This window comes from Globicephala melas, chromosome 19 (genome assembly GCF_963455315.2).
Source record: "Globicephala melas chromosome 19, mGloMel1.2, whole genome shotgun sequence".
Taxonomy (NCBI): domain Eukaryota; kingdom Metazoa; phylum Chordata; class Mammalia; order Artiodactyla; family Delphinidae; genus Globicephala; species Globicephala melas.
Window position 1 is genome coordinate 58,765,180 of NC_083332.1, and position 27,301 is coordinate 58,792,480.

At 49.2% G+C, this 27,301-nt stretch overlaps 1 protein-coding gene across 2 annotated transcripts in view; it reads left to right on the forward strand.

Annotated features, from left to right (window-relative positions):
• Window positions 1-27,301, forward strand: part of CRISPLD2 (cysteine rich secretory protein LCCL domain containing 2) — a 66,776-nt gene that overhangs the window by 32,395 nt on the left and 7,080 nt on the right. For both annotated transcript variants that reach the window (XM_030863161.3, XM_060288715.2), the window contains exons 7-14: window positions 2,308-2,448; window positions 4,675-4,735; window positions 8,359-8,425; window positions 8,905-9,035; window positions 11,162-11,205; window positions 13,529-13,601; window positions 16,004-16,079; window positions 22,435-22,568. In XM_030863161.3, coding sequence (XP_030719021.1) covers window positions 2,308-2,448; window positions 4,675-4,735; window positions 8,359-8,425; window positions 8,905-9,035; window positions 11,162-11,205; window positions 13,529-13,601; window positions 16,004-16,079; window positions 22,435-22,568 — 727 coding nt within the window. The remainder of the gene's footprint in view (window positions 1-2,307; window positions 2,449-4,674; window positions 4,736-8,358; window positions 8,426-8,904; window positions 9,036-11,161; window positions 11,206-13,528; window positions 13,602-16,003; window positions 16,080-22,434; window positions 22,569-27,301) is intronic.

Genomic DNA, 27,301 nt, shown 5'->3' on the forward strand with positions numbered 1-27,301 from the left:
AGGAAGGGCGTGGACTTTGGGGAAAGGTGATTTGACTCTCAGCTGTGTGAGCTTGGGCAGGTCACATAGCCTCTCTGAGCCTCAGTTTTCCCGTCTGTAAAATGGAGCTGCTCATGCCTCCCAGGGAAACGAGAGGATGAGGTGAGAGCTTCATCCCCACTTATGGAACCAGGCGGGAATCTGCAGAATGATGGAGCAATGCTGTGTGCCTTGAGACCCCTGGGCCGGAGCTGGACGGTGCACGGGGTAACCTTGCCGCGAACTTGGGCACGGAATTTCCCCAGGCCTGTGCTGATCCACACAGGGGATCTTAATTAGGATGTGATCAAATACAGCCCGTCCTCTGGGTAAGCATTCCACTTTTCATGTGTGTGTCTGAGGGCAAGGACCGTCTACCCATTTTCTTAAATAGTGAGCCTTCAAATGCTTTAGACTGCTCTACCCAACTATATTTGGTTAAATAAAGCCACGATTATGAGGTATAAAAATCCTAAAGGCCAGTGGAAGAAAACCCAGCTTATTCCAGAGACAGCTCTGGCTTTCAGTGAAGGACAAACATGAATAGCCACACTGACGGGAAGACAGACAAGAGACGGCCGCTGGGTCCCAAGTGGTATTTGCAAACCCAGCATCTTCATAAAGATTTCACCTATAGCGTTTGGCTACAAATGATGTGTTCAGAATTCCCTTCCTGGATGTCTTTAAGCTTTGCTGGGACTATTTTTTTTTTGTTTTCCCCAAAAGAATTCCAAGACAGAATTTGTTGGGCATTTTGATCATCCTCCACTCAGCAAATTTTGTTGAGCAGCTACTACGTTTTGGGAGCTGGGTGTAGTGTGGTGTGAAGCAGGCTGGCTGCTGGCCTCAGGGAGTTTCCAGCTGGTGGGGGAGGTGGGTGGTGGTGAGCACGCCGTCCAGGAGCAGTACATGGAGGTCCATGAGCTCTGATAATGAACTTGGGACTCAGGGTTGCTGTTCTCCTCCGGCTTAAATCCTGTCCATCCTCCTATGAGTCAGGGTAGTGGTTGTGCCGTGATGAATCGGCCAGTGAAACAGCTGCAGAGCATCCCAGCCTTGAAAAGCATCAGAGAAGATGTCACTTGCCCTTCATATTCTTGAATGTCTTGTATCAACGCAGACCCTTGGTCTGCTTTCTGGAGAAAAGTTGTTGCTCTTCAGAAGAAGTAAGGATAAGGCTGGGGATTGGTGAACACGTGATGGGACTTTAATTTTAATCCGTTGACTCAGAGAGGCTGCAAGGGCGCTTCATTTCTGCTCCTTGAAACCGTTCTTTACCCAAACACATCTGTTGTCTTTTCTCATTGGAGGAGCTTGGAAGGCAGGGGTTTCCCCCTCGGGTCCACAGACATCCTTGGAGGGGCGGGGGTCCCCCAGCAGAGATGCGCACTGATTCATCTTTGATAAGGGTGCTCAAGCAAACCCAAACAGCAATACTTTGCTCTACTTTGGCTGGAATTTATGCTTTGGTATCCAGCTGGCCTGATTACACATCACAGTGAGTGGTTAATAGTTGACTTTCATGATGAAAACTGGAAGATAAACTGATGCTTAATAAATGCAATGTATTCACTGAATTAGAATGTTTTGAAACATGAAGGTCATGGTCATGGTTGGAGAAATAATAATATTTAGGTGGGGAAAATATTGGGACCCGAAGAACTAAGTGTTTTAGCCAAGAGTTGGGTCTTTGGCTCGTTCTAGATGATGGTTCCAATGTTATTGGGCTTCGAAACTTCAGTGCAGAGAAAGGTTAAGTGATCTTGGCCTGCAGGAGTGGGGAAGGAAGCAGACTGTGCTGGTGGTGAGGGGCATTGGGGTCCAAGACCACTGACGAGGGTCTTCGTGTGCCATGACGGCGTGGAAATGAGGCGGAGCCCTCCTCCAGTGAGAACCTAGGGCCAGAGGCACCTCAGCGGAGACAGCTACGGTTTGGGGTCAGAGGATGAGGCGGCTTCCTGAAGCTGCTTCCTTGGGCAGAGACGGGACAAGAAACCATTCTGATGATCCAGGGGTGGGCGCCAGGGCCTTCTAACCTCTGGTCAGCCCAGCCGCTCTTGTGTCCAAAGCAAACACAGTGACCAGAGAGCCATCCACCGCCCCTTGGCGGGGAGAATTCCACCTGGCCAGCACTGTCCTGAAAGGTAACTTTCTCTTTGCCACTGAAATGACCCTTTGTGAAGCCAAACCTCGAACAACTTTAGTTTCCAAATTGCTTCTTTATTTTTTCCTAAATGCATTTTGGTTGAATCCCAGCATGTTGCTTTTCTCTCCCTCTTCACTATTAAGAGACATACGAGCAGAAACCTGAAACGGACGAGATGAACGAGGTGGAAGTGGCCCCCATTCCTGAAGAGAAGCACATCTGGGTCCCGCCGAGGGTGATCAGACCCACGAAGCCCAAGAAAGCCCCTGCCGTGAACCACATGAGTGAGTGGGGCTCTGCCCTCTGCCAGCCGCCTCTGGAGGGGGCAGTTTTCTTTGGGGTGGGCAGAGGAGGGAAACTGGTGGGTTGAGAGGTCTCCAAGTCGACAAACAGCAGGGAACAGGGTGGGGTGTAGCTTGCAAAAAGCACGACCTGAAGATGTTTCTAAAAAACGATATTTTTAAGTCATTTCAAAAGAAGCATTATAGGAGCTGTGCTTGGGTGGCCTTTTCCCCCCTGGCAGGTACTTTAAGGTTAGACCTTCTCTTGTCCTTTCAGAGAGGACTTGGGCTAAAATTGGGTTCCTGTTGGAAGTGCCTGGCTCCCAAAGGGAGGATGAACGTGCAGCGTGGAGCCCGGCTCTCGTGGTCATCATGCACCAGCCCTGTGACTCGGACAGTCACCCGACTCTGAGAGTCGATGTGCTCGTCCATAAAGTGGGAGCAGTGATGCCTCTGTCAGCATTGTTTTAAATCAGTGAGATATGGACCTGTGCATTTCATATGTCCATATTTCACAAGAGGCATTGGGTTCTTTTTTTTTTTTTTTTTTTTTTTTACTTATTTTTGGCTGTGTTGGGTCTTCGTTACCACACGCGGGCTTTCTCTAGTTGTGGTGAGCGGTGGCTACTCTTCGTTGCGGTGCGCGGGCTTCTCACTGCGGTGGCTTCTCTTGCTGCGGAGCACGGGCTCTAGGCGCGCGGGCTTCAGTACTTGTGGTGCGCAGCCTCAGTCGTTGTGGCTCGCGGGCTCTAGAGCGCAGGCTCGGTAGTTGTGGTGCACGGGTTCAGTTGCTTCGTGGCCTGTGGGATCTTCCCGGAGCAGGGCTCAAACCCGTGGCCCCTGCACTGGCGGGTGGATTTCAACACTGCGCCACCAGGGAAGCCTGGCATCGTGTTCTTGACAAAGGAGAACTGCAGCAATTACTGGGGAACAAGGCCATGGATTCTAGACCTGGGGCAAACCTCCTGGGCTGTATGTCAACGTTCTCATCTGTTACTCTCACACATCTTACCATAGCAGTTGCAGCTCTGTCAGTTTGCTGTGGGGATTATATGCAGTAAACGGGGGCCACCCAGTGTCAGCTGTGCTTTGAGCTCACCATCAAGTTGCCTCCGACACCCCCCCCCCCAAGGCCGGAAGCTGGATGTCCTCCCAGAGACTTCCGGAAGTCCCCAGACGCCTAGTGTTCTCACGCTCACCTCTGTCGCGCTTTCTTCTGCCCGGTCTCCCAAGACACTTGGCCTGCTAGGGCTTGCTCCTTTCTTTCTGCCCTCCCCTGCCGGGCTCCGCTTACCCCCTCCGCTGCTCACCTGTGTATGCGGCACCTTTAGTGAAGGGTTGAGGCTCTGGAGGGCATTTTCTTACAGACACGGCACCAAGTGTGGGTTCTCTGCCCACCGGTGTCTCTCTTTTCCCTCCAAACCTCACACAGCATAAAACGGGACTCACCCCTGAGTGAGGAGGCCAGCGCATGCCCACCTTTCTCAAAAGTCCTCTGCTATTCTGTCAGCTGCCCTGCCCTCAGCCCCCACTAGTCTCTATCCTCTGGGCCTTCAGATGTCTTTCTCCTGGGCTTCCTGCCTGTTTAGTCAGCTGTGGCTTTCTTTGACCAAGAAATACGCTGGTGTTCTTGTCTGTCCAGAAATTCCAAACGCTTCAGTTGTTTTTTTTTCTTTAATAATGTAACGTTACAAAGTAATATGTCCTTTTGTCAAACTGTGACACTACTGCAAGATTCTGATATGTCCCTATAAAATACACCAAAAAGGAAAGCTTGGCAAAGTCATCTTGGCTGGGGGCGGGGAGACGACACGGGTGAGAATGGCTGGGTGCCCGCCAACCGGGCTGGACAAGGCTCGCCCTCCAGAGCCCTGTGAGGCTATGGGGCACTTAGTGTGCCAGGCTCCCTTCCAAGCCTACATTTACTTTCTCATTTCAGGCTCACAGCAACCGTTGGAGGTGGATACTGTACTCATCCCCATTAGTAAGCAGAATTTGAACCTCAGAGAGGGGAAGTAAGGTGTCCAAGGTGACAGTGCTACTAGAAAGAGGATCTGGGATCTGAACCTCACCCTAAGCCTGCAGCCATTGGGCCATGCTCTTGTTTTCATTATGACATGGATTCCAGAATGTTCCAGAGAGTTCCTCAGAGCGGGGGATGGGGTCTTCTAACTCAGACTCATCTTCCCGCTTCTTGCCTTGACAAGTATTTCTGCATTTCTCTCCTAGCCCAAGTCGTCAAGTGTGACACCAAGATGAAGGACAAGTGTAAAGGGTCCACGTGCAACAGGTAAGACCTGGCCCATCTCTATCTCGCTGCCTACAGCCCTCTGAAGCACCTGCTCTCGGTCTTGGGTCACATCATGGTCTGTCAGCTGATCTACATCTGTAGAAATGCCAGATGTGCCAGCAGCAGATGTGCTATCGACAGGGAGATCCTGACCGATGTTTCTGTGAGGCTGGGGGCTCCCTCCCATCTCTCTGCCTGAAGGGGTTACCCAGAGCTAGCACAGGCTAGCGCAGAGCTCTGTGCCGGGGACGACTGGGGCTGCGGCAGCGTTAGGGCAGGTGTGGCCGTGGACGGGTCCAGCACGGCTGCTGTGGAATCCAAGTCGGCCTGCTTCCCGAGGGGCCCCACCAGACAAAGAGCGGCCTGCGTGTCGCCCAGCGTTGAACAAATTCATGTAGCTGACGGAGTCACTTAGTATCGTCCATTTCAGATGTTGAAAACACCTGCCAAGAAGAACAAGCTTGGTTTTGGCAACGTAGCTGCTGGGCTGCGCCTTCTGGCAGTGAGTGGCCAACAGGTGTAGCGGCCCTGCATGGGTCCTCAGGTTCACGGCAGGAAACTGTGTTATCGGTGGAGGGGCCCTTACTCTTCTTCCTATGGATTCTGGCGTCCATTCATCTAAAGCGGAATTGCATTTTTATGTTTTTTTCATTTATTTATTTTATTTATATTTATTTTTGGCTGCATTGGGTCTTCGTGGCTGCACACAGGCTTTGTCTAGTTGCGGCGAGCGGGGGCTACTCTTTGTTGCGGTGCGCGGGCTTCTCATTGCGGTACCTTCTCTTGTTGCGGAGCACGGGCAGTACTGTGGTTGTGGCACGCGGGTTCAGTAGTTGTGACTCGCGGGCTCTAGAGCGCAGGCTCACTAGTCGTGGCACATGGGCTTAGTTGCTCCATGGCATGTGGGATCTTCCCAGACCGGGGCTCGAACCCGTGTCTCGTGCATTAGCGGGCAGATTCTTAACCACTGCGCCACCAGGGAAACCGTGAATCGTGTTCTTTAAAGCACACGCTAAAAGAGAAGGTATATGGTATTACCTAAAAGAGAGGGTCCTATTTTATACCATGGGGACTTTGTGATCTGGTTTGCCAGGACAATGCATCACTCAGACTTTGGCAGGAGTGTCCTGGGACAGACAGAGCAGCCCAGGATCAGATGTTCAAGGGGCTCATACGTCATCCCACGAGCAGCTGGCGATGGGCCAGCAAGTACTGCGAAAGTAGAACGAGGCACTTTGTTGGTGAGATGAGCAGGACGTGGCAATGAGGGTGGTGGAATAACCGTCTGTCCCCTCGCACCGGAAGGGGTCTCCACTCCGCAAACTCACGGGTCTGGGATTCCCGGGACGCTCCCGAGTTGCCCCTTGGTGGTGATGTGCCTTTCTGAACCGCCGGCTTGTTACAAGAGCATCACGCCTGAGCATTCAATGGGAACAAATGACAAGTCTGGAGAACATTCGTTGTTAGCATCAAAAGAGCTGCAGGGTTGGGGGTAGATGGGACCCTCCCCAAGCACGGAAAAGGCAGGGGTCTGTCCACATGAAGGCTGTTAGATGCCTCCAGTCAAGATATAGAACTCAGCCCACCTGCGACCACAAGAACGTTCACGTGCAGCTCCTGGAAGCCGTCCCGCCATCTGTCACGTCAGTTATCTGTACGTGGTGCTTTTAAAAAAATAATATTTACTGGACTTTTTTTCTGACTTTAAAAGGTATTCTTGTTCATTGTAATTCAGGAAAACAACCACCAAAAGAAAGTATAAAGGAAAGAATAAGTGTCCCACAATCTCGTGAACGTCAGTAACCATTCTATGTAGTTTCTGTGCACTGCTTACGCTATACTGTTATGCAATCTTGTGTGTTACTGGTTTCACTTAAGGTTTTCCAAAGTCAATAACTGTTCCTCAGAAACTTCATTTCTAGTGGCTGCATAATACTCTGACATTTGGCCACACAAAAGTATATTTGGTTATTCCTTTGACACCTGATGACTTATTTACAGTTTTTCCCTATTACAAATGGTTGGAGTAACATGGAGGTCTGACTTTCTGTCTTTTTACTTGGGAGATTCAAGAATTAAGGGATATGAATTTTTTTTTAATGGAAGCATAGTTAATTTACAGTGTTGTGTTAGTTTCAAGTGTACAGCAAAGTGATTCAGTTATACATATATATATTGCTTTTCAGATTCTTTTCCATTATAGGTTATTATGAGATTTTGAGTATAGTTCCCTGTGCTATATAGTAGGTCCTTGTTGGTTATCTGTTTTATATATAGTAGTGGGTATATGTTAATCCCAAACTCCTAATTTATCCCTCGCCCCGCTTTCCCCTTTGGTGACCTTAAGTTTTCTATGTCTGTGAGTCTGCTTCTGTTGTGTAAATAAGTTCATTTGTATCATTTTTTTAGATTCCACATATAAGTGATATCATATACTTGTCTTTGTCTGACTTCCTTCACTTAGTATGATAATCTTTAGGTCCATCCATGTTGCTGCAAATGACATTATTTTTTTATGGCTGAGTAATATTCCATTGTATGTATGAACCACATCTTCTTTATCCATTCATCTGTCGATGGACACTTAGGTTGCTTCCGTGTCTTGGCTATTGTGAATAGTGCTGCTACGAACATTGGGAGCGTGTATCTTTGTAAATTAGAGGTTTTCATCTTTCCTGGATATATGCCCAGGAGTGGGATTGCTGGATCATATGGTAGCTCTATTTTTAGTTTTTTGAGGAACCTCCATACTGTTTTCCATAGTGGCTGCACTAATTTACATTCCCACCAACAGTGTAGGAGGGTTCCCTTTTCTCCACACCCTCTCCAGCATTTGTTATTTGTAGACTTTTTAATGATAGCCATTCTGGCTGGTGTGAGGTGATACCTTATTGTCGTTTTGATTTGCATTTCTCTAATAACTAGCAATATTGAGCATCTTTTCATGTGCCTCTTGGCCATCTGTATGTCTTCTTTGGAGAAATGTCTATTTAGGTCTTCTGCCCATTTTTTGATTGGGCTGTGGTTTTTTAAAAATTATTAAGCTGTATGAGCTGTTTGTATATTTTGGAAATTAATCCCTTGTTGGTAGCATCATTTGCAAATACTTTTTCCCAGTGCAGAGGTTGTCTTTTCGTTTTGTTTATGGTTTAAGGGATATGAATTCTGAAGGCTTTCTGGAAAGATTAACTGTTGTTTGTGAACATGATCACCATCATTTAGTTTTATTCTATTAAAAAACCCTTGATGCCTGGAAAATGCCAACTCCTTTCAGTCTGCACATCTTTGGTGACTGATATCTGAGGATTTTTTTTTTCGTGCCTTTGAAGCCACTCGTCTTTATTCTGTGAATTGTCTATCTGTTCATAGAATTGTCCATCTATTCAATTTGAACCTGAAGCACATGAAAATAGTCTTTAAGGAGGTCAAGTTGAATCTAATTGTGTCTGTGTGGCTAGAAACTTCAGCCTGGGTGAATTGTGAGTTGCTCCAAAACAATGCATGCTATATCACTGACGCTTTTCTATATGTAATAATACAGAAGGGAAAAACCCCAATAAACTCACGATGAGGTTTCATGAACATGTTTGCCTCTGAAAATCATCTTCTTTCTTCTCCATCAGGTACCAGTGCCCAGCAGGCTGCCTGCACCACAGGGCAAAGATCTTTGGGACTCTCTTTTATGAAAGCGTAAGTATGGCCAGCGTTCCTTTAAATGGCTTGTGTGGACTCCTGTCTCTGTTTTAAAAGCAGGTGGCTGGTTTTCAGGTGAACAGATTTTCTTTCCGCTCCTTAGTCAAACCCCCCTTTTTGTAGAGCTGATCCGTGTGTGTTTCTGGGGTCACAAACTTGTGAAGCCACTTTTGGGAACTGGGGATGACCCTCGAGCAGACCAGTCTCCATTGTAGGCCGAGCATTAAATGCTCCACTGGATGGGGAGAAAGGGCTGTTTGTCCCTGTTCTTAGTTTGTAAAGCAACTCAGATGAGTTCTTAGAGATAGGCATCCCCTGGAACAAAGACGTGTTATAGAGTGCAGCCAGAGTGAGAAGTGGGGTGAGCCTTGGCCCGACTTTTTGTGGGTTGAGGACAGACATCTTGGATGTTTGGGGAAATGATCGCAGACAAAGATGAATTCAGATTTACTTACAGTCTGACCTGTCCCCCGCAGGCATCCAGCATCTGCCGGGCCGCCATTCACTACGGGGTCCTGGACGACAAGGGAGGCCTGGTGGACGTCACCAGGAATGGGAAGGTCCCCTTTTTCGTCAAGTCTGAGAGAAACGGCGTGCAGTCTTTGAGGTAACTATGCGGTGATCAGGGTTCCTGAAGACTCCTTTTCTGCTTATGAGAGCACTGTTGAAACTTTGTAAAGTACTGAACAATATAAAGAAGGAGGAAAACACTGAAGATGACCTTAATCCCATAACTCAGAAATCGCCCCATTGGCCGTTCAGCCTATTTAATCCCAGTGGGTTTCGGTGTGTGTGTTTAATGTGGTTGAGTTTTGTTTCTTGTTTGTTTGTTTTTGTAGGTTTTAGGAAAGTTTATTGCATATTTAAAATGAACACTGCTCTTAATTATGAAATGTACACATAGCCATGAAGATACAGAAAAACGGAAATAAATACTAATCTCTTCATTCCCACTTCCCAGAGATAATCTACGTACATGACCTTCAAAAGCATAGCCTTGCAATCTGAGTTCTGAATCCTGCTTTTTCTCCCTTCCTTGTCCCTGAGAACTCTTCAGACACATCTGTAATGACTGATGGTATCTTTGAGTTTGTAGGCTAATTCTTTTTTTTATATACACCTTTATTGGAGTATAATTGCTTCACAATGGTGTGTTAGTTTCTGCTGTATAACAAAGTGAATCAGCTATACATATACAGATATCGCCATATCCCCTCCCTCTTGAGCCTCCCTCCCACCCTCTGTATCCCACCCCGTTGGCTAATTCTTGATTGGCACTTTTTTTCCCCCTGAGAACGAAGCTTTCATTTTTAAAATATACTTACTTGTTTTTGCAAGGTGTTTTTCATGTAAGGTATGTGGATGGCTGACGGGGCAGACCATCTTCGCCATTCTGACTTTTGGGGGTTGATGGGGTTGGGGGGACCGTGAAGAACTGCGGGAGATCATGTCTTGATCTGTCCATGGCATCTGAGGCATAAGGTGACCAGGAGCTGGTGGGACCCACTGGGGGCTCTAGGGTCAAACAGACCCGGCTCTGACTTCTCCCTTTGCATGACCTGGGCTGGCTTCTTCATACCATCGGGGTGGCAGTACTCTCATTTATAAATGAGGCCCACGGGAGGACCCGGGGCTGACACCCAGCTAACCCACCACGAGGCAGCATGTCAGGGACCCCCGTGTCAGTGCCCATCCCAGGGTCTGCAGCAGGAAGGCACCCAGCAGACGCTCCTGTGATAGTTACAAGGTGGCACGTCCATGTCCCTTCCAAATAGTGAGGCCACTCAGAACATTTCAAAAACTACGTGAGTCATTCTGTTTGGAGAGGCCTGGTTCTTCCGGCGGTGTTGCAATATTCCTTCTTCTGTCTTAGCTGGGGATTTTATGTAAACAAAAAAAGAGCAAGGAAGTTTAAATGAAAGCAAAGAAAATATTCATGGAGGTATCGGTTGCGTGACCTCAACCCCAGCCTTGATGAAGCTCCGCCCCACCACCGGTGGAGCTGTGGGCTTGACCGAGGGTTCAGGTCCTGCATTGCCTGGGACCCTTGTCCTGAATCCATTTCTGGTCCCTTCCAATGGCCAACTTTACATCTAGAGTGGGGTTCTTCACGTCTTAGAATTAGAGTCGGGGAGTGTGTGAATGCAAAGCAAATTAAAACTTCAGTTTCACTCACCTCTCATTGAAATGTGGTATTTTCTTCCCTGATGGGTGTCAGCCCCCAGTCTGAGTAGCACTCGTAGGGCCAGCGACTTTCTCACGGGTGGGCATCCACGTGATGGAGAGGCACCTTGAAACAGTCTCTGCTGTCATGATCCCCAAATGACAGCAGTTAGAAGACCTGCCGCTAGGTTCTGTTTTCAATACGTTGATAAAGATGCAGAGCTATGACGCTGACACACACTTGTCTTAATACTTCGATGATGATATTAATACCTGATTTCCTTCTACTCTTTTCAATTTATCATTGCATTTTAAAACCATCGTTCTGAGAAGGTGTCCGTAGGCTGTACCAGGCTGCTAGAGGGACCCTTGGCACCAAGAAGATTAACGAGCCCTGCTCTAGAACCTTCTCATTCTAGATCCTGCTCTAGAGTGTCCCAAGGGCTTTCAGGCTGATGGGAAACAAGTAGAAAAATGTGAAGTTGAGGCCGTAAATAAAATAAGTGCAGGAACAAGCGTGTACTTTCAGACGCGTTTCTGTTTGCATTTACCCAATGATTCCTTTTACAGCAAATACAAGGCCTCCAGCTCCTTCACGGTGTCAAAGGTAAAAGGTAAGCGGGCCAGTCTTTTCTCATATGACCGCAATACGCAGGTTATCTTGGGTCTCCCTGGAACTGCATTCCTCTTAGTTATTGATTTAATGTTTACCGTGTCTGCTGATGTTGCTCTTCTCAGCACTGTAAACATGTTTAAGAGGTTCCTGAGGAGGTCGATCCTTTAACTAATTTTTTTAAATATCATGACTTAGGGGGAGTTGCCCGGCAGTCCAGTGGTTAGCACTTGGCGCTTTCACTGCTGTGGCCCAGGTTCAGTCTCTGGTTTGGGAATTAAGATCCCGCAAACCGTGGGGCACGGTGAAAAAAAAAAAAATCTGAACTTGGCCATGGACCTAGATAGCTAACCTGAAACACAGGCATGGGTTCCCAGCTGACTGTCACAGAAGTACTAATGCCTGGGTCTAGAGTAGCTAATAGGTTGCATAGGGAGTGTCAATTTCTAGTGAGCGATAGTGGCTACCTGGAGCGTCGTTTTGAGAAGGATTCTGAGGCCTCATTCTGGGCTCAGCAGAGCACGGAGCTTGATAGATTAGTAATGTCTGCCATGGACAAGAGAGGGAAACGTGGGGAAGTCCGTGGCCCATACTTGCTGTCTCTGGCCCAGATTTTTGTATGGCCTCCAGGATGTTCATTTGGCAGGGTGGCATGCATCCACGGGAGAGCACACTGTAACCAGAATTGGGGTCTGGTTTATGGTTGCCCAGACCGGGCACTTGACTGGAATAGTCTCAGGCAGGTGGGGATGCCAGGGTGCCCCACCCAGCACCCTCCCCTGGGCCCTGTCCTTGATTCTTGCCCACTGACCCTTTCTTCTTTTGGGAAACCAATTCTTGTCATTTGCCCTGGATACAAGAATATCTGGTTAGATATCTTTATAAAAACATATAGCAGGGGCTTCCCTGGTGGCGCAGTGGTTGAGAGTCCGCCTGCCGATGCAGGGGACACGGGTTCGTGCCCTGGTCCGGGAAGATCCCGCATGCCGCGGAGCGGCTGGGCCCGTGAGCCATGGCCGTTGAGCCTGCGCGTCCAGAGCCTGGGCTCTGCAATGGGAGAGGCCACAACAGTGAGAGGCCTGCGTACCGCAAAAAAAAAGAAAAAGAAAAAACAAACAAAAAAAGCATATAGCAGCTTTTCCCCCTATTACAAAAGTAATGCCTGTTTATTCCAGATAATTTAAAAATACAGAGAATTGTTGGAAAAAAGACCTAAATTCCACCATTCAGAGATAACTGCTCTGAACATTTTGGTGGATAGCTGTAGTGTTTCTTTTCCCTCTGCATTAAGAGTATATACATTGGTAACGTATGCATTGATATGTTTTTAAAAATTGAAATGGAATTGGTAAACTGATATTTTGATTTTTTTTTTCAAATAATAATATATCAAGAATAGTCTTCTATACGTTTAAGTGGACTTCTAAACCTCATTTTAATGATTTCCCCAGCATCCCACTGTATAGCAGACCCTTGGTGTAGTGAACCAGTCCCCTTGCTGGATTGCTGCATAGACCCCTGGCCCGTCCAAGTGATCGGCTGGACCAAGAGTGGGCAGACTACAGCCCTCAAGGCCAATCCTGTCTGCTGACTGTTTTGTAAATACAGTTTTAGTGGCACCTGGCCGCACCCATTCCTTTCCACATTGTCTGTGGCTGGTTCCTGCTACGATGGCATAGGGCCCACAGAGCTGGAAATATTTACCCTCTCGCTCTTTAAGGAAGAGTTTGCCGAGCCCTGGACTGGACAAGGACGGGCTGTCAGAGGCTACAGGTGGCCAGTATTAGAACCACTTTCTTACATCTGTTGTTAAAACACAACATGTGACCTTGAAGGAAAGAGTCACCTGCCCCTTGGGAAGGGTGTGAGCAAAGAGCTCTAGGCTGGGAATCGGAAACGTGGACCCTCAACCATGTCCTGTGCAGCCCCAGGAGGTCTCTTAGCTTTTCTGGACCTCAGTTTCCCCATCTGTATAATTAGTATAATACCCGCCATGAGGCTCCAGCAGGATGAAGTAGAGGCAGAGGCTTCAAGGTGGAAAAGCACGATGCAAATGAAAAGTTTGCTCGCCCCACAGAGCAACTGTTTAGGGTGATGACACCTTCGACCTGTAGAAACGCTTGGGCCTTGGGTTTTATCTCATCCCTAGAGTGCCCCTGGGGGAGGTGCCAGGAGCATTGGGGCCTCATCCCAGCTCTCATCCCGGTTCGGGGGCCCAAGGAACCCCTAGGACCCGTTGTCCAGCAGCCTGTTTCACAGGCCAGTAGCCTGAGGCCCAGGCTTGCCCGTGACGTGACCCTTCCCCTCCGTGTTCCTATTCACAGTGCAGGACCTGGACTGCTACACCACCGTGGCCCAGCTCTGCCCATATGAGAAGCCGGGGACCCACTGCCCAAGGTAAGGCTCCCTGGCATCTGGATTGGCAAACATGGGGGCCGAGAGAAGGAGGGCCAGGTTGGGTGGCGGGTCACTGCCCGGAGCCACGCACAGCTGAGTTCTAGACGTGGCCCTGGTGTGTGTCCACCCAGGAAGTCAGTCGCTTTGTGCTCCGGGTCAAGGACCCACTTGGCCTCTCCCTGAGACCCCTCGTTCTCAGCCCTGGCTGCACATTGGAATTGCCTGAGAGGCATTAAAAGAACAAGTCCCAATCTCCGGGCGTGGCCCAGCAGGACATCCACATCTTGAGAAGGTCCTGGGTGAGCCCCGTGTGTAGCCAGGCCCCAGGGCCCCGCTCTGGGAACTTAACTGAAAAGAACTTAACTTTGAACTTAACTTTGCCCTTCTCGATGTCACCTCCACTTGAAGGAGAGAGTATTTGACTTCATTTGCCACCAGGCTCTTCCCAAGCCCCCAGACAGACCTTGGGACCTGTCATTCTTGGCCTCTTAGATCCGTCGAGAGCTCTGGAAGCTGGGTGTCACTGGTCCCCTTGGAATCAGCTCCTTGGTTCTTGTACTTGATCTGTTACGCTTTCTGTGGGTCACTTTAGAACTAGCTCGTTAAAACTCAGCTTTTTGGAGGTGTAATTTACACACAACAGAATCCACCTGTTAAAAGTATACAGTTCGATGTGGTTTGACATATGTACACCACCATCCAGGCAGAGAACATTTTCATCACCCCAGCACGCTCTCTTGCTGTCCGCACCCCTCCCTCCAGCTCCCACCCACATCCCTGCCAACCACTGACCTCCTTTCTGTCCCTGTAATCGTGCCTTTTCTGGAATCTCATATACGTGGAGCCGTCACAGCACGGAGCCTTGGGTATCTGCCTTCTTCCACTCTGCACAGTGCTTTGCGATTCATCCGTGTTGTGGAGGGAATCGGTGATTTGTTCTATCCTTTCATGCTGCCGAGTGGTGGGCGTTGCATTCTGTGGATGTACCGCAATGTGTTTGTCTAAGGAGTGGGTTTCACATGCATCTGCCCAAACCTTAATCGGCTGAGTTTTGGGAGGGTGTTGCATCAGAACCAAAGAAGGGGTATCTCCAAAGTACCCGTTAGATCCTGTCAGGAGCTGGGTCATGTAGCTCTGAGATTCCACAAGCTGTGCGGCATGGCCAAAACAAAAACAAAACAAAAATCTAACAGGTGGAGAACCCCGAGGTGTGAGCAGGGAAGAGCCCCGGGAGGGGGCCAGTGAGGGGACCAGATGGGGTTCCTGAATCCTCCCCTTTGCTACTCACAAGCCAGAGGGCTTCCAGATGTCGTTTTGGTTCCTTGGTCCCTGGGCTCCAGCCCATGGTGCACCTGTTCCGGTTAAAGACAAAAGACCTTTGTTTAAGTAAAGCTCATGTTCTTTCCTGGTGTGAGAGATTGCAGTTTGAGGCACTCTCCTCATCCCCTATGGCAGGGATGTGCTGACTGACGCAGCGGTGAGCCAACCCTTCCTGCCCCGGGTTATCAGTGCCCCCTGCCTGGAATATTCTGTGACTCACGGAGGTGAAGGCCTCCACCCTTTCCTCCCCTGCACAGGGAAGCGGCGTTTCCGAAAATCTATTGATTGCAATCTCCATAATGTAGCCACAGTGTGAACCAGCCAACATCCAAGAATGGGAGGCACAACCCCTTACAATCCCATACTCGCCTCTCTTAGATTTTTATTTCCTTTCACCTTGCTGTTTGTACATGTCTTGTTGTATGGAGTTTTTTTTCCCATAAAGATATTCCATTTTATTAATAAGTGACTGGTCAGAAAAAGGAAACAGAAAGCATGCATTACTAAGGCACACTGAGTAAACCAGCAACTTTAATCAACTGATCAACCAGCAAATGAGACAAAAACCTTTCATTCCTTTCATTTTAGTTACAGCTTTTAAAAATTTTATTTATTTATTAAAAAAAATTTTATTGGAGTATAGTTGATTTACAGTGTTGTGTTAGTTTCAGGTGTACAGCTAAGTGAATCAATTATACATACATCTATCTCCACTCTTTTTTAGATTCTATTCCGTCTAGGCCATCACAGAGTATTGAGTAGAGTTCCCTGTGCTATACAGTAGATCCTTATTAGTTATCTATTTTATATATAGCAGTGTATATATGTCAATTCCAGTCTCCCAATTTATGCCTCCCCATACGGGGTTTTAAAATTCTATATGCACTTTTAAGGAAGAATATCTTTATCACTGCTAGGGTAGGAGAGGCATATCTTTTTCTTAAAGAGTAAACCGTGTGGTAGTTGCCTTTCACCCAAGTGCTTAAATCTTGATGTTCAAATAAAGAGGGCCAGCTGCTTTTCTCAAGAAATTTTGTTTTCTGCTGATTCTAACCATCACCTAAATGCTGCTTGTTTTCCAGAGTACATTGTCCGGCGCACTGCAAAGATGAGCCATCCTACTGGGCTCCCGTGCTTGGAACCAACATCTATGCAGACGTGAGTATTTTGGCCTTTTCAACTGCCACCCCACAGAAACCACATTCCAAGGTCTGGACACCAGAAACTTGAGATCCCATTCCTGTGCCTCTAGCTAATTTTAGATCACTCATTTTTGCTACCATTGCCCTAGTTTCTCCATTTACAGAAATATTTGAACTTCCACCAATGTGTGCTCATGAATACGGACACAGGTGTACCTCCTCTTACACAGAGGGCTTCAGAGTTTGGTGAACTGAATTCTGCTTCTCTACTGACGTGCTTTTTTCATATGAAGGCTCCCATGCATCACACACTTCATTCCCCCAGATATCTAATCACCCTTCTGGCTCTCCTGCTGCATTTATAAGCTGTTCATCCACTGTACTCACTGCATTTCTTTGTGGCTGTGTACACGCGGAGCTAAAAGCACATGGGAGAAAATACAAGCTACCTCCAATTTACTACTTGTTAATAACCACTCTTATTATATTGGAGTCTGTTCTTCCATTCTTCCCTCCTAACTTTAGCAAGGAAGCTTTAGCCTGATTTTTCTTTTTCTTTTCCTTTTTTAAAAATTTTATTGAAGTGTAGTTGATTTACAGTGTTATGTTCATTTCTCCCGTATAGCAGAGTGACTCAGTTATGCATATATAGTTTCATATTCTTTTCCATTATGGTTTCTCACAGGATATTGAATATAGTTCCCTGTGCTACACCGTGGGACCTGGTTGTCGATCCGTCCCATATATAATAATTTAGTTTGCCTAGGCTGATTTTTCTGAAGTGAGGCCTTCAAAAAGTAGTCTGCTCCCTCCGGTGGTCCAGGCTTTAGGGACATGGTGATCCAGAAGATGTGACTGTGGTCACAGTTCTGCCCAACAGACTATTTGATCTTCTTGCCAAGTTGTTTATCTCTCCGTAGAATGAGCCAGAGCTGGGATTTTCTAGTCCAGGAAATCTTCTAGGTTTAAAAGTCCATGATGAGATCAGCATCGCTCATCCCCAGCTGACATTTTTACTCAGCCTTCATTTTTACCGTTCTCCCTCACCCACGACCATCCCCTTCGCCCCCATCTGCCTTCATTTATGCTGGAGTCCTGTAAATGCGAGGTCATTGAGTTCTGCCAAGTCAAAGCAACCTTCGTGGCTACCTGCCCCCCACCCCCATCTTTTTTTCTTTCCCGATTAAATGAGTCTTTTTTTTCTCCTTGAAAGCTGCTAATTCAAAATTGAGTTCTAAAAGTTTAATGAAGGAGTAAAATAATGTATATCCATTGTTATAGTAAATGTTTGAACCCAAATCTGCTACTGAAAGACAGCGTCTTCGATTTTCAAGTGCTTGAAGTGTAAAGGGATGAGCAAAACGATTCCAGCCAAATACAAAGAAACACATAGATAAAGCAGGAGTGGCAATATTGCTGTCGGAGGAAGTGGAATTGAAAGTTAAACATACTGAATGGGACAAGACAGTTCGTTATGCAGTGGCACGAAAGGTACAATTCATGAAGATGTGAAAATCAAATCTGTATGCTCCCAACAGTGTAGCAGCTAAACGTATAAAGAAAAAAAGAAGAAAAAGAAAAAATATTTAGAAATACAAGAACTTGATGAAAATTTAGTAATATTACAAGGCTACTTTTTACTGTATTTTAGGCTCTTAAAAAACACCATCTCTAGGTATTGTTATCCCCATCTTACAGACAAGGAAAGTGAGGCTCAGAATAACCTGCCCCAAATCACACAGGTAGTACATGGCAAAGGCGAGATGCAAATGAGGGTGTATCTTGCCTTAGGGTCTGTTCTTTCCCTACCCTGTTCTGCCTTGTTTGAATGCACCCACACTCACAAATGCACAGGTGTGAACAGGCCTGTTGGTGAAATCCTGTATACAGTCTCTTCTTCACTAGGGTTTTGAGCTTTTGGAAGCACTGTGCTCATGACAGGGCTTGGCACCCAATAATTGTTCTATTCATGTTTGTTGAAACAATAAATCAGCAAAAATACTCCAGTAGTCAGTGCTTAAACAGCTCTTCCGAGAATAAAAGAAGGAAGCAAGAAAGGGAGAAAGAGAAAGCTATCTCCATATCAGAGGTTCTTTTCTGGCCTTGGTTTCTAGGTCACTCTGTATTCTGGGAAATGATGATGCCTTTTGGAAAATGTCTGTTTCGCTGAGAGATTTATTTTGGGAGCGTTGTCTCCAGACCTTCGAAGGGCCTAACAGTGCCTGCAGTTCCTGCCTGCTCCCCCAGAGTGCATTGGCTGGCAGAGCCCGTGCTTTGTGGTGAGCTGCAGGCGGGAGAAGCAGCAGGGTATAGCCTACGAATGAAGTCTGGGTCGGAAGATGCAGACTGAAACCCCAGCTGTGCCATTCACCAGTCGTGGGATGGTGGACCAGCCTTCTTCCCTGCTCTGAACCTGAGTTTTCTTATCTGTCCTCTCTCCCTCGGTGGCTGGATAAACTCTCACACTCGCGCATACATCAGAATCCCCCAGAGGGCTGTTCGAACGGTTCCGGGTCCCACCCCACGTGTTTCCGGCTCACGGGGTCTGAGGTAGAGCCGGAGAATCTGCATTTCCAACGAGTTCCAGGTGACACGGATGTTGCTGGTCTGGGACTACACGTTGAGGACCACTGGGTTAGAGAGGACAGTCCCTTGAGAATTTTCGATAACGGTGGTGGTGAGAGTGATGATTATGGTGATACTTGTCTTATTAACGAACATCTATCGAGCACTTACTGTGTGCAAGCCTGCATTTAGCCCTTGGTCTTACTTAATCGTCTCGATAGGCCCTCTTAGGTTCTTACTGACGCCTGTAGAGCAGTATGTGGCTTGCTGGTCTGGGTAGCAGTCGCAGCTCTGCTGTTTGCTAGCCCAGTGATTGGGGGCAAGTCATTTAACCCCTGTTAAGAGGGAATAATGATAATAATAATAATAAATACCTACCTTGCAGGTTAGTGGGAGATTACCATATCAATCATGTGAAACACCTAGAACTGGGCCCACCCTGGTAAATGCTCAAAAGGGTGACCAATATGATCCTCGCTTAATTAATTAATTAATTAATTAATTTTATTTTTGGCTGCGTTGGGTCTTCGTTGCTGCACGCGGGCTTTTTCTCTAGATGTGGCGAGCGGGGGCTACTCTTCGTTGCGGTGCGCGGGCTTCTCACTGCGGTGGCTTCCCTTATGGCGGAGCGCGGGCTCTAGGCGCGCGGGCTTAGTTGCTCCGCGGCATGTGGGATCTTCCCGGACCAGGGCTCGAACCCATGTCCCCTGCACTGGCGGGCGGATTCTTAACCACTGCGCCACCAGGGAAGGCGCTGATCCTCACTTTATACTAAGAAAATAGAGGCTCCGGGGGTTAAAATAGGTCATCCAAGACCACACAGCCAACAAGTGGTGGGGACAGTGTTGCTGAGACCAGATCTTTGTTGATAGTGGTTGTTAATAAATATTCAGATATTGGTGTTGCCTTGGGTCCTGAGGAGAGAAAGCAGATAACGTGTACCTACCTCTGGGGAAGAAGCAGGGAGAGGAGAGGGGTGGGAAGAGGTAGGGGGCAAGGGGAGGAAAGGGTTTGTCCAGCATCAGCGGTGGAAGACGCGTGCAGTGATCGCTGGGCCCGTGCAGGAAGGATCAGGCTGTGCGTGTGTGGTTTCCATTCCCACGGCTGGACGTTATCGTGGGAAACTTCTGTGCCTCTGCTGCCCAGAAATCCTCCGGGGACGGGGCAAAGACTGTCACAGAGGCCGCAACACCAAAGCGCCCACCTCCTGGCAGCTACCATCAGAGGATGTGCCTCCCCAGGCAGGCCCTGGGGCTGGTAACTCAGAGGGTGAGCAATACTGAGGGAGACAGAAAAAAACCCCAGCTCTGCCTGCCGGTGAGAAGCCCCACCCACGCTCGCTTCCACAGCTCAGCCCCGCTCACAGCGAACTTCGAAGGATTCTACAATGATCATTTCATTTCCAAGGTCTCCCGGCCTCTCTTTTAGATGGCAGCAGATCTATTGCTTCTTAATCTTCTGGGGGCACACACCCTTCTGAGAACTGAAAAGCTGTGGATCCTTCCTCCAGGGGGATAAAAGGGCTTCCTTGTGCCGACGGGGTTGACCAACCATCCCAGTTTGCCTGAGATGCGGGGTTTCCTGGGCTCGGTGCTAAAACCTCGAAAGTTCTTGCTGACCCTGTAGGTCCACAGAGTTATGCCCGTAGCCTCAGGGCCTCACAGGCTGCCCCACCCCCACCCCAGAGCCCACTTCAGGCTAAGGAACCCTGCCCTCATCCATTTAATTTATTTACTGACGACAAGACATGTTTGTGCGGGGTTAGAAAAACTGGCCTTCAGTTACTCAAGTCGATTAGTGGTGGAAACCGAGAAATCCAGTTCTCCCGTCTTTAGCATGAGGGTGCCTTTCAACTCTGAGCCTCTCCACCTTTTAACAGCAGTATTAACTTCCCAGGGAGCAGGCAGGGCGGGGCCTTCTGCTGTGAGCATTTTTTCCTTCTTCTGCAAAACCAGTAACTTGTCTGGAATGACCTGGATTTGGAAGGGACGTGGCAGGAGCTGACAGTCTGAAAGGCTGTTGGGTCTTTCTCATGCTGCTTCTCTCTGCCTCTGACCCTCCCACCTCCCTCTTGTAAGGACCCCTGAGATTCCACTGGGCCCACCCGGGCAATCCAGGATCCTCTCCCATTGCATGTGAAGTCCTTGTGCCATGTCAGGTCACACATCCACAGGTTCCAGGGACGAGGATGGGCATTTTGGGGGCCTTTATTCTGCCGACCATAGAAGCACAGACTTTGCCGTCCACGAGACCTCATTTGGAATCACTCCCAAACCCTGAACTGTCTGCAGGGCGTTGGCAACGTCATCTAATCTTGCTGACCCTGTGCTTTCTGGCCTGTAAAGTGGGAATGACAGTAGTCACCCATGTCATTGGAAGATTAAATGAGATGACAAACAAAAGGCAGCCCAGGCTGGTATTTAATAAGCTCAGAGTCGACGATAGCTCCACTTACCATGAAGGAGGCTGTTCACCCCACAGATGGATTAGCTCTGCTCGTGTCTGCAGCCCCGGCTGCACCTGACAATCACCCAGCAAGTGTTTAAAATACTCAGTCAAAAAAATAAAATAAAATAAAATAAAATACTCAGTCTCGGGCTTCACCCCGGAGCAAGTGAATCTGGGGGTGGGAGGGATGGGAAGGGCGGGGACTTGGGCATCGTCTTCACATAAAGATGCTGCAGGTGGCTCTGAGCTACAGTGAGGGTGGGGAGTCACTGCCAGGGCCAGTGTTAGGTTCCAGCACAGGCCAGGTGCAATGACCGCGGAAGAGGCAGGAGGGTGCTACCTACCTGGTTCTTAACCTTGAGTGTGTGTCAGGATCACCTGGCCCTCACCTGAGGAGGTTCTGAGTCAGTAGGTCAGGGGGAGGCCCAGGAGGCTGCATCTTTAGCGGGCACCAGCCATCGCACCCCTGAATGAATTTCCCCAACTTTGGGAAATGTTGATTAGTTACTCTCAGACAGTCCAATCTGAGGGCCATTTTTCTATTGGATAAGTTAAGCCCCTAATGAAAGTTTAACTCGACAATTTTGTTACCCAGGAATTAGATGATTTGATGACTTTAGAAAACAACACATCCTACCCTTGCTTGAAACCCAGTGGCTCATTTGGCACCTGGAATGAACCCAGACCCCACCCTGTGGCCCTCACACACCCACGTGACTGGCCCCTTCTCACCTCTCCCCCTCTGCTGCCACATTCTGCTGGACTCACTGTATTCCAGCCACCCTGTCCCTCCTTCTGTACTTTGGACATGACAAGTTCATTCCCACCCCAGGGCCTTTGCACGAGCTGCTCCCTCTGCCTGGGACGCTCTGGCCAGAGATACTCCCATGGCTGTGGCTGGTTCCCGTGTTGTCACTCTGATCTGAGCTCAAATGTCACGTCAAGAGCAGTCTTCCCTTGTTAACCGTTCTAAAAGAGCTCCCTCCACCAGTCATTTTATCTCGTGATCTGGTTTTGTTTTCTTCATAGCCTGAGTCCCTTGTTTGTCCGTCTCCCTTGACTCCATGAAGGCACAGTCTTTATTTTGTTCCCCGCTGAATCCTCCTATATCCAGTACAGTGCCCGGCACGTAGTAGGTGCTCAGAAAATATTTGTTGATAAAATGAACAAATGAATGAGTGGACGGATGAGGCCAGGTCTCCCTGGAGAGACCACCGTGGTTACTTCCTAGGCCGCGGTTACTTCCTAGGGGTTCCTTGGCCACCAGCCAGGAGGCCAAGTAACGGTTGACCCCAGCAGGGCTTCTTCACCCGAGCACCTGCCCTTGACACTGATCACAGCTCTTCCTGGGCTTTCAGACTTCAAGCATCTGTAAGACCGCCGTGCACGCAGGAGTCATCAGAAACAAGAGCGGGGGTTACGTGGACGTGATGCCCGTGGATAAAAAGAAGATCTACGTGGGCTCTCTCAGGAATGGAGTTCAGTCTGAAAGGTAGGGCGGCTGCGTCCTCGGACCCTCGACACCCAAGGCCAGTGAGGGGCGTTGGAGGAGGGCCAAAGACAGTGCCCTTTAAAATATCAGAACGCCCAGGACAAGCCTGTCCTTCTCTTTTCTCTTCCTTTTTCTTTTCACAATAAGAACTTTTCTCTGTGACCAGCACATGTTTTGTAGACGATTTAGAGGCGTCAGATAAGCCCAAAGGAAAACAAGCATCTGTTACCTGTCACCTGGGAGAGTTGCTGAGATTTTTGGTGTGTGTCCCAAAGAGGGTCCTTTTTCTATATGTGTGTGTGCGTCCCCCTGCCCACGTCCCCAACAAAACAGTGGGATCAAATTGTAGTCACACAGTGGTTATGTATAGCTGCATCAGAATGTAGTTGCATCTCGTTACATAAATAAGAGCTGAGTCTGCAGTGCGGCAGACCTAGGCCCTGCTTCTTACCAGCTTTGTGACCTTGAGCAGGGCGCCGGAGCCTCCGTTTCCTCGCCTGTGACATGGGTATAACCATAGTCTCCACTTTAGGGGGCTGTTGGGAGCCTTGGTGGAAATGTTGCCTAGCTCTGCTTTTTTTAAAAAAAATGAATTAATTAATTTATTTATGGCTGCGTTGGGTCTTCGTTGCTGTGCGCAGGCTTTCTCTAGTTGCGGCGAGCGGGGGCTACTCTTCCTTGCTGTGGCTTCTCTTGTTGCGGAGCATGGGCTCTAGGCGCGCGGGCTTTAGTAGTTGTGGCACGTGGGCTCTAGAGCGCAGGCTCTGTAGTTGTGGTGCACAGGCTTAGGTGCTCCGCAGCATGTGGGATCTTCCCGGACCGGGGCTCAAACCTGTGTCCCCTGCATCGGCAGGCGGATTCTTAACCACTGCGCCACCAGGGAAGTACCCCGCCTAGCTCTTCTTGCCAGGACACCAGTCACATTGGATTGGGGCCCACGCTAATGACCGCATTTTAATTTAATCACCTCTTTGAAGTCCCAGATAAACTTGGGGGGGGGGCCACAATTCAGCCCATAGCAGAGGGGAATGCTGAAGAGTTTATATTTGAGGGAGCGCTTTAGAAAAGGAATGTAAAATCAAGAATATAAAATATGTTGGGTCCCTTGAAGCCTGGGCTTTCACGGCTCCAGGGAACTTCTCGGCTGTCCCCACCCTCCCAGCCCCCTGGGGCGCTTTGGGCCCCAGGATGGTGCTCCCCAGGTATGGGAAGCCCCTGCAGAATCAAGGGACGCAGAATCCCAGGGTTCTGAGCTAGAGTTAAGAGCTTCTGCATTTTCTCCTTCAAAGTTTGCAACCTCTGTTTGGGAAAAGCGTAATGAAGGGAAATTCCATTGATTTAATGGGAGGGAAATGAAGCAGCTGATTAGGTGGAATTTCCTGGCCAGGCTGGAAAGAAATGCCAGGACCCCAATCCCTTGAGCTCTTTGTGCCCGTTTAGGAGAAACCGTCTTGGTGAGAAGCTGGTAGGCTGGGCTTTGTTTTCTCTCCCCACCTTAGAGAGAAAAGACCCCAGCAGCCGCCACCCCCATCCCAGGGCTGAGACACAGGTGGGTGTCTGGGGAGGGTTAGGGACTGAGAGGGGCTCCCCCAAAGTATCTACTTCCCCACTGTTAACTCCCCCGCCACCTGTAGTTCTCTCTGCCCAAAGGACCCGCCCAGATTGTGTCATCATTGTAAGTATAGTGGCCCTTTGGTATCCGCGGGGCTTTGGTTCCAGGATCCCCCAGAGATACCCCAATCTGCGGATGCTCAGGTCCTTACCTACAGTGTCAGAGTACAGGAGGCCGTCTACATCCACGGACTCCGCAGCCACGGATGGTTGAATCGTGGGTGCATGGATGCAGAGCCTGCGGATGCGGAAGGCCGACCGTGTCTTCTTCCAGGCAGCCTTTTCCAGGCCCCGGGGTGGTTGATGCCCCCCACAATATTCAGAAAAGTTTTAGCAAGTGGAGATTCTGCTTCCGTTCCTTCTCGAACCCTTTCCCCTGAGTAGGTCCTGCGTGCTGGAATCTGTGGTGATGTGTGGGTGAGTTTCCCAAGCTTTAGAGGGGAAAATGATAGCACCTGCCCCCTGGGGTGGTGGTAAAACAGTGGGTCTCCAAGTGGCTCCCGTACCAGCAGCATCGAGATCAACGGGGGCTTTGCTAGAAAAGCACGTTCTACGGCCCCCCTCAGACACACCCCCGGGGAACGGGCTGGGCAGGCTGCGTGGACCTGCCCTCTGGGGGTCCTGATGCCCACTGGAGGGTGAGAGCCGCTACTGTGAGGGTGACGCCAGGGTGACCACGTCCCTGGCACACAGTCGGCACCGCCCATGATTCTGATAGTTTGTGATGCAGAGTCATTGATTTCCTACGTATTCAGGGTGGCCTGGACCGGTGCTGGGATCCGTGGGCACCAGCATGATAGAGTCCGCCCTGCACGTACAGAGGGAAGAGACCAGGCCAGGAGGGCACACAGGGTCCGATGGCGTTTGCGACCCCGCCGCACTGCTCACCAGCTGGGTGTCCTTGGGCAGGCAGTCTCCCCACACCTCGGTCCCTTCCTCTGTCAGTGGCTACTGTGAGGATTAAATGAGACAGTATGGGCAAAGCACTCACCCAGTGGCTCTGAGTAAGTGTCTGATGGATCCGCTGGCCTCGTTGCTATGACATAACCTCTAAGGCCTGTTGCAAACCTCAAGACGCTATGGTTCTTGTCACGTAGGGGCAGGTAACTCGGTTGTAGGAAATAGCCCGCATGGATTATCTTCTGGACAAGGACAAAAGCATCCTACAGGAATTGTTTTTTCGCCCTGGCATCCATCCTTTCCACCTGCACTCACCCATCAGGTGGCATATGCGTGGTGAGCCCTTACGATGTCCCAGGCACTGGGACCTCTGCCCTGGTGGGGCCTATCATCTAGTTGGGGCACAGACCATGCAGAAATAACAGCATCATCTGTAGCAGGGCACAGGCATCATAGCTGTGGAGGGAGGTACCAGGGAGCCGAGTACACCAAGCGGGGCCCCACCTTACTATCTGGAGGTGCCTCCCTGGTGACGTGGCTCCTGCAGAGATATCTGGATGCCCCAGGCAGGGCCATGCCCCATCCTCCCCTTGTTTAGATGGGACCTCGGTGGCCCTCTGCGTAGAGACGAGGGCTGAGAAATTTCCCCAGAGCCTGTTCCCATTAGGAACTCTGGGAACCCAGCCTGGGACCGGAGGGTGGCTCTGTCCCCAGTGTCTGCTGGGACCGTGGAGTGGTCACAGCAGTCCCAAGGGAGATGTGGACACTGGACATACAGCAACCCGTTCACAGCAAGCTGCATTCTAAATTTAGGGAATCCTTCAATCCATCAAACAAACAAAACCTCCTCTACAGAATTCTCAGGACACGGGCCAAAAGTTGTTTCTGCTTCAGAGTGGCTTTGGTTTAGCAATTGTCTGTTTTTAGAAGACGATTTCCTGAAAGTTTTGAAAGATGACCATGCAGAACTGGGATAATGTAAGAGGACAGGCACTTTCTCTCTCCCGCACGTGCGCATGAAGGAAGGGAAGGAAGAGGGGTGTGGAAGAGCTTCAGATGTTGGGACCAGGGTTTGTCCAGATGTTCTCGGAAAGAAGCTGGACATCTGGATGGATATCAGTTCAGGATTTTTTCTGAGACCGGGACTACTTTTTTTTTTTTTTTTTTTTTGCGGTACACGGGGCTCTCACTGCTGTGGCCTCTCCCATTGCGGAGCACAGGCTCCGGACGCGCAGGCTCAGCGGCCATGGCTCACGGGCCCAGCCGCTCCGCGGCATGTGGGATCCTCCCGGACCGGGGCACGAACCCGTGTCCCCTGCATCGGCAGGCGGACTCTGAACCACTGTGCCACCAGGGAAGCCCCCAGGACCATTTTTTAAGACAGATTTTACAATGAGATTGGGAAATGTACCACACAATGACAGATAACATCCTTGGTTACTTGGTTTTAACAGATATAACCTGTTTATAGAGGTTGATGGTATGTATGTGGATGGACCTTTATCCAAGTAGTAGACTCACTGAACTAGCATTTATGGGGCAGCTCCTGTGTGCTGGACACTGTCCTCGGGGCCGGAGCCATGGCAGGGACGGAAGAGACAAAAATCTTCATCCTCAGCGGCCTCTGTTTACTGCGGCATGTCCCAGACGCGTACCGCGAGCCACATATGGGATTTTGAAGTTTCTAGTAATCACAGTAAAAAGAAACAGAAGGGAGAATTTAGAGTATATTTCATTTAATCCAGTGTATCAAAAATATGATCTTCAATACGTATGAATAGAAGTATTGATGAGAAGCTTGCACTCTCCTTCACCCGTAAGAGCTGGGAGACCTGCCGGCTATTTTGCACACAGAGCGCGTCTCAGTTTGGACGAGCTGCACTTCAAGCACTCGGTAGCCACTGTGAGCTCTGGGAGTCTCAAGCGTTGGACGTCTGAAAATCTCTCGACGTGTCCAGAAACTCTGGGAAGCAGAAACCATTGAGCCGTTATTTCCAGATCGAATGAGCTTAGCACTCTCCCCCAGGCCAGCTGGACCAAGGCTGAACTGGTTTCCTCTGCCGTCTCCCTCCCTGCCTGTTCCCGCTTCCCAGCGCTCTTAAGATCTGTACACACATTAGCTCATCTCGTCCTCCCAACAGCCCCATGAGGCAGGGACGACAGTTTATCAGTAAGGAAAGGGAGGCACAGAGAGGTAAAGCAACTTGCCCAAGGTCACTCAG